Source organism: Oncorhynchus gorbuscha, unplaced genomic scaffold, assembly GCF_021184085.1.
Source record: "Oncorhynchus gorbuscha isolate QuinsamMale2020 ecotype Even-year unplaced genomic scaffold, OgorEven_v1.0 Un_scaffold_1295, whole genome shotgun sequence".
NCBI lineage: Eukaryota > Metazoa > Chordata > Actinopteri > Salmoniformes > Salmonidae > Oncorhynchus > Oncorhynchus gorbuscha.
The window spans coordinates 5,207-12,500 of record NW_025746115.1 but is presented as its reverse complement, the minus strand read 5'-3'; the positions used below and the strand labels follow the sequence as shown (position 1 = coordinate 12,500).

Here is a 7,294-nt window from a genome sequence, read left to right as displayed (position 1 = left end):
CATCAGCTACAGTGGGGAGGTGTTAACTAACCCCATCAGCTACAGTGGAGAGGTATTAACTAACCCCATAAGCTACAGTGGGGAGGTGTTAACTAACCCCATCAGCTACAGTGGGGAGGTATTAACTAACCCCATCAGCTACAGTGGGGAGGTATTAACTAACCCCATCAGCTACAGTGGGGAGGTATTAACTAACCCCATCAGCTACAGTGGGGAGGAATTAACTAACCCCATCAGCTTCAGTGGGGAGGTATTAACTAACACCATCAGCTACAGTGGGGAGGTATTAATTACAGTGGGGAGGTATTAACTAAAGTGGGGAGGTATTAACTAACCCCATCAGCTACAGTGGGGAGGTATTAACTAACCCCATCAGCAACAGTGGGGAGGTATTAACTACAGTGGGGAGGTATTAACTACAGTGGGGAGGTATTAACTAACCCCATCAGCTACAGTGGGGAGGTACTAACTATAGTGGGGAGGTATTAACTAACCCCATCAGCTACAGTGGGGAGCTATTAACTAACCCCATCAGCTACAGTGGGGAGGTATTAACTACAGTGGGGAGGTATTAACTACAGTGGGGAGGTATTAACTACAGTGGGGAGGTATTAACTAACCCCATCAGCTACAGTGGGGAGGTATTAACTACAGTGGGGAGGTATTAACTACAGTGGGGAGGTATTAACTAACCCCATCAGCTACAGTGGGGAGGTATTAACTAACCCCATCAGCTACAGTGGGGAGGTATTAACTACAGTGGGGAGGTATTAACTACAGTGGGGAGGTATTAACTAACCCCATCAGCTACAGTGGGGAGGTATTAACTAACCCCATCAGCTACAGTGGGGAGGTATTAACTAACCCCATCAGCTACAGTGGGGAGGTATTAACTAACACCATCAGCTACAGTGGGGAGGTATTAACTAACCCCATCAGCTACAGTGGGGAGGTATTAACTAACCCCATCAGCTACAGTGGGGAGGTGTTAACTAACCCCATCAGCTACAGTGGGGAGGTATTAACTAACCCCATCAGCTACAGTGGGGAGGTATTAACTAACCCCATCAGCTACAGTGGGGAGGTGTTAACTATAGTGGGGAGGTATTAACTATAGTGGGGAGGTATTAACTAACCCCATCAGCTACAGTGGGGAAGTATTAACTAACCCCATCAGCTACAGTGGGGAGGTATTAACTAACCCCATCAGCTACAGTGGGGAGGTATTAACTAACCCCATCAGCTACAGTGGGGAGGTGTTAACTAACCCCATCAGCTACAGTGGGGAGGTATTAACTAACCCCATCAGCTACAGTGGGGAGGTATTAACTAACCCCATCAGCTACAGTGGGGAGGTGTTAACTAACCCCATCAGTTACAGTGGGGAGGTATTAACTAACCCCATCAGCTACAGTGGGGAGTTATTAACTAACCCCATCAGCTACAGTGGGGAGGTATTAACTAACCCCATCAGCTACAGTGGGGAGTTATTAACTAACCCCATCAGCTACAGTGGGGAGGTATTAACTAACCCCATAAGCTACAGTGGGGAGGTATTAACTACAGTGGGGAGGTATTAACTACAGTGGGGAGGTATTAACTACAGTGGGGAGGTATTAACTACAGTGGGGAGGTATTAACTACAGTGGGGAGGTATTAACTACAGTGGGGAGTTATTAACTAACCCCATCAGCTACAGTGGGGAGGTATTAACTATAGTGGGGAGGTATTAACTAACCCCATCAGCTACAGTGGGGAGGTATTAACTAACCCCATCAGCTACAGTGGGGAGGTGTTAACTAACCCCATTAGCTACAGTGGGGAGGTATTAACTATAGTGGGGAGTTATTAACTAACCCCATCAGCTACAGTGGGGAGGTATTAACTAACCCCATCAGCTACAGTGGGGAGGTATTAACTAACCCCATCAGCTACAGTGGGGAGGTATTAACTAACCCCATCAGCTACAGTGGGGAGGTATTAACTAACCCCATCAGCTACAGTGGGGAGGTGTTAACTAACCCCATTAGCTACAGTGGGGAGGTATTAACTATAGTGGGGAGTTATTAACTAACCCCATTAGCTACAGTGGGGAGGTATTAACTACAGTGGGGAGGTATTAACTAACCCCATCAGCTACAGTGGGGAGGTATTAACTATAGTGGGGAGGTATTAACTAACCCCATCAGCTACAGTGGGGAGGTATTAACTAACCCCATCAGCTACAGTGGGGAGGTATTAACTAACCCCATCAGCTACAGTGGGGAGGTATTAACTAACCCCATCAGCTACAGTGGGGAGGTATTAACTATAGTGGGGAGGTATTAACTAACCCCATCAGCTACAGTGGGGAGGTATTAACTACAGTGGGGAGGTATTAACTAACCCCATCAGGTACAGTGGGGAGGTATTAACTACAGTGGGGAGGTATTAACTACAGTGGGGAGGTATTAACTAACCCCATCAGCTACAGTGGGGAGGTATTAACTACAGTGGGGAGGTATTAACTACAGTGGGGAGTTATTAACTAACCCCATCAGCTACAGTGGGGAGGTGTTAACTAACCCCATCAGTTACAGTGGGGAGGTATTAACTATAGTGGGGAGGTATTAACTAACCCCATCAGCTACAGTGGGGAGGTGTTAACTGACCCCATCAGCTACAGTGGGGAGGTATTAACTATAGTGGGGAGGTATTAACTATAGTGGGGAGGTGTTAACTATAGTGGGGAGGTATTAACTACAGTGGGGAGGTATTAACTAACCCCATCAGCTACAGTGGGGAGGTATTAACTATAGTGGGGAGGTATTAACTACAGTGGGGAGTTATTAACTATAGTGGGGAGGTATTAACTACAGTGGGGAGGTATTAACTACAGTGGGGAGGTATTAACTAACCCCATCAGCTACAGTGGGGAGGTATTAACTATAGTGGGGAGGTATTAACTACAGTGGGGAGGTATTAACTAACCCCATCAGCTACAGTGGGGAGGTATTAACTATAGTGGGGAGGTATTAACTAACCCCATCAGCTACAGTGGGGAGGTATTAACTACAGTGGGGAGGTATTAACTACAGTGGGGAGGTGTTAACTAACCCCATCAGCTACAGTGGGGAGGTTTTAACTATAGTGGGGAGGTATTAACTAACCCCATCAGCTACAGTGGGGAGGTATTAACTAACCCCATCAGCTACAGTGGGGAGGTGTTAACTAACCCCATAATAAATTCCCAGTTATAGATAATACAATATCCAATAACTGACAGACTCAATACTAACCTATAGGGCTGATCATGTATGAATGGAGATACTCAATACTAACCTAGAGGGCTGATTGATTCTATCTCTGTGCTCAGATTGACCAGGTAAAGCAGGACCTCAGCAGGAAGGAGACGGAGCTGATGGGGATGAGGACCAAGCTGGAGACTCTCACCAACCAGTTCTCAGACAGCAAACAGCACATCGAGGTCCTCAAGGAGTCACTGACCGCTAAGGAACAGCGCTCTACTATCATCCAGACAGAGGTGTGTTGTTCAGTGTTAACTCTACTGACAGGGCTCTACTATCATTCAGAGGTATGTTGTTCAGTGTTAACTCTACTGACAGGGCTCTATTGTCATTCAGAGGTATGTTGTTCAGTGTTAACTCTACTGACAGGGCTCTACTATCATCCAGACAGAGGTATGTTGTTCAGTGTTAACTCTACTGACAGGGCTCTACTATCATCCAGACAGTGTGTAGTTCAGTGTTAACTCTACTGACAGGGCTCTACTATCATCCAGACAGAGGTATGTTGTTCAGTGTTAACTCTACTGACAGGGCTCTACTATCATTCAGAGGTATGTTGTTCAGTGTTAACTCTACTGACAGGGCTCTACTATCATCCAGACAGAGGTGTGTAGTTCAGTGTTAACTCTACTGACAGGGCTCTACTATCATCCAGACAGAGGTATGTTGTTCAGTGTTAAGTCTACTGACAGGGCTCTACTATCATTCAGAGGTATGTTGTTCAGTGTTAACTCTACCAGGTCATATTGGTATTGTGTAGATGGTCTCTTGGTGCCACTGTTGTGTCATAGTTTACAGTTTACAGCTGAACTGGACCCATAGTTACTAAGCATCTCAGAGTAGGACTACAGTCGTGGCCAAAAGTTTTGAGAATGACACAAATATTAATTTTCACGAAGTCTGCTGCTTCAGTTTGTATGATGGCAATATGCATATACTCCAGAATGTTATGAAGAGTGATCAGATGAATTGCAAAGTCCCTCTTTGCCATGCAAATGAACTGAATCCCCCAAAAACATTTCCACAGCATTTCAGCCCTGCCACAAAGGCCCAGCTGACATCATGTCAGTGATTCTCTTGTTAACACAGGTGTGAGTGTTGACAAGGACAAGGCTGGAGATCACTCTGTCATGCTGATTGAGTTTGAATAACAGACTGGAAGCTTCAAAAGGAGAGGGGTGGATTGGAATCATTGTTCTACCTCTGTCAACCATGGTTACCTGCAAGGAAACACGTGCCGTCAGCATTGCTTTGCATAAAAGGGCTTCACAGGCAAGGATATTGCTGCCAGTAAGATTGCACCTAAATCAACCTTTTATTGGATCATCAAGAACTTCAAGGAGAGCTGTTCAATTGTTGTGAAGAAGGCTTCAGGGCGCCCAAGAAAGTCCAGCAAGCGCCAGGACCGTCTCCTAAAATTGATTCAGCTGCGGGATCGGGGCACCACCAATACAGAGCTTGCTCAGGAATGGCAGCAGGCAGGTGTGAGTGCATCTGCACGCACAGTGAGGCGAAGACTTTTGGAGGATGGTCTGGTGTCAAGAAGGGCAGCAAAGAAGCCACTTCTCTCCAGGAAAAACATCAGGGACAGACTGATATTCTGGAAAGGTACAGGGATTGGACTGCTGAGGACTGGGGCAAAGTCATTTTCTCTGATGAATCCCCTTTCCGATTGTTTGGGCATCTGGAAAAAAGCTTGTCCGGAGAAGACAAGGTGAGCGCTACCATCAGTCCTGTATCATGCCAACAGTAAAGCATCCTGAGACATTCATGTGTGGGGTTGGGGAACAAAACATCGATATTTTGGGTCCATGGCCAGGAAACTCACCAGACCTTAATCCCATTGAGAACTTGTGGTCAATCCTCAAGAGGCGGGTGGACAAACAAAACCCACAAATTCTGACAAACTCCAAGCATTGATTATGTAAGAATGGGCTGCCATCAGTCAGGATGTGGCCCAGAAGTTAATTGACAGCATGCCAGGGCGGATTGCAGAGGCCTTGAAAAAGAAGGGTCAACACTGCAAATATTGACTCTTTTCATCAACTTCATGTAATTGTCAATAAAATCCTTTGACACTTATGAAATGCTTGTAGTTATACTTCAGTATTCCATAGTAATATCTGACAAACATATCTAAAGACACTGAAGCAGCCAACTTTGTGGAAGTTAATATTTGTGTCATTCTCAAAACTTTTGGCCACGACTGTACAAGTGCTGATCTAGGATCAGTTTGATATGTTAAATCATAACAAATAAGATATCCGAGATCAGCTACTCTGAGATGCTTATTGCAGTGTATTTACTAGTTGACTGGACTGTAAGTATTACATTTATTTGCCTGTTGATTTAATTTTTGATAATGTGTGTGTGTGTGTGTGTGTGTGTGTGTGTGTGTGTGTGTGTGTGTGTGTGTGTGTGTGTGTGTGTGTGTGTGTGTGTGTGTGTGTGTGTGTGTGTGTGTGTGTGTGTGTGTGTGTGTGTGTGTGTGTGTACCAGGTGGATGCTCTTCGTCTGCGTCTGGAAGAGAAAGATTCCCAGCTGAATAAGAAGTCGAACCAGATCCAGGAGACGTCTGAGGAGAAGGGGACGCTCAGCAGAGAGGTACACGACCTCAAGGACATGCTGGAGGTCAAGGAGCGCAAGGTCAACGTCCTGCAGAAGAAGGTATGGGGCGGGGTGGGGGCTGTGTGTGTATTTATTATGGATCCCCATTAGCTGCCAAAGCAGCAGCTACTCTTCCTGGGGTCCAGTGAAATGAAGGCAGTTTATACAACTGTAATACATTACAATACATTCACAGATTTCACAACACACTGTGTTCCCTCAGGCCCCTACACCACTACCACATATCTACAGTACTAAACCCATGTGTATATATAGTGTGTGTGTGTCTGTGTGTGTGTGTGTGTGTGTGTCTGTGTGTGTGTGTCTGTGTGTGTCTGTGCCAATGTTTGTGTTGCTTCACAGTCCCAGCTGTTCCATAAGGTGTTTTTTAAATCTGTTTTTAAACTTAATTTTACTGCTTGCTTGATGTGGAATAGAGTTCCATGTAGTCATGGCTCTATGTAGTACTGTGGAATAGAGTTCCATGTAGTCATGGCTCTATGTAGTACTGTGCGCCTCACATAGTCTGTTCTGGACTTGGGGACTGTGAAGAGACCTCTTGTGGCTTGTCTTGTGGGGTATGTATGGGTGTCCGAGCTGTGTGCCAGTAGTTTAGACAGACAGCTCGGCGCATTCAACATGTCAATACCTCTCATAAATAAAAGTAGTGATGAAGTCAATCTCTCCTCCACTTTCAGCCAGGAGAGACTGACATGCATATTATTAATATTAGCTCTCTGTGTACATCCAAGGTCCAGCCGTGCTGCCCTGTTCTGAGACAATTGCAATTTTCCTAAGTCCTTTTTTGTGGCACCTGACCACACGACTGAACAGTAGTCAATGTACGACAAAACTAGGGCCTGTAGGACCTGCCTTGTTGATAGTGTTGTTAAGAAGGCAGAGTATGGCTTTATTATAGACAGACTTCTCCCCATCTTAGCTACTACTGCATCAATATGTTTTGACCATGACAGTTTACAATCCAGGATTACTGCAAGCAGTTTAGTTACCTCAACTTGCTCAATTTCCACATGATTTATTACTTATTTAGGGTTGAGTGAGTGTTTTGTTCCAAATACAATGCTTTTAGTTTTAGAAATATTTAGGGATAACTTATTCCTTGCCACCCACTCTGAAAATAACTGCAGCTCTTTGTCGAGTGTTGCAGTCATTTCAGTCGCTGTAGTAGCTGACGTGTATAGTGTTGAGTCATCCGCATACATAGAAACTCTGGCTTTGCTGAAAGCCAGTGGCATGTTGTTAGTAAAATTTTTAAAAAGCAATGGGCCGAGACAGCTACCCTGGGGAATTCCGGATTCTAACTGGATTATATTTGAAAGGCTTCCATTAAAGAACACCCTCTGTGTTCTGTTAGGGGGTGACACCCTCTGTGTTCTAAC

General features: G+C 45.2%; 1 protein-coding gene across 1 annotated transcript in view; it reads left to right on the top strand.

The window, feature by feature from the left end:
- LOC124022106 (ELKS/Rab6-interacting/CAST family member 1-like) overlaps positions 1–5,954 on the top strand; it is a gene marked incomplete at its 3' end in the record, with an annotated part of 114,729 nt that extends 108,775 nt beyond the window's left edge. The window contains exons 9-10 of the mRNA XM_046337150.1: positions 3,356–3,523; positions 5,787–5,954. Of these exons, the coding sequence (XP_046193106.1) occupies positions 3,356–3,523; positions 5,787–5,954 (336 nt within the window). The remainder of the gene's footprint in view (positions 1–3,355; positions 3,524–5,786) is intronic.
- Between the last annotated feature and the right edge of the window lie 1,340 nt (positions 5,955–7,294).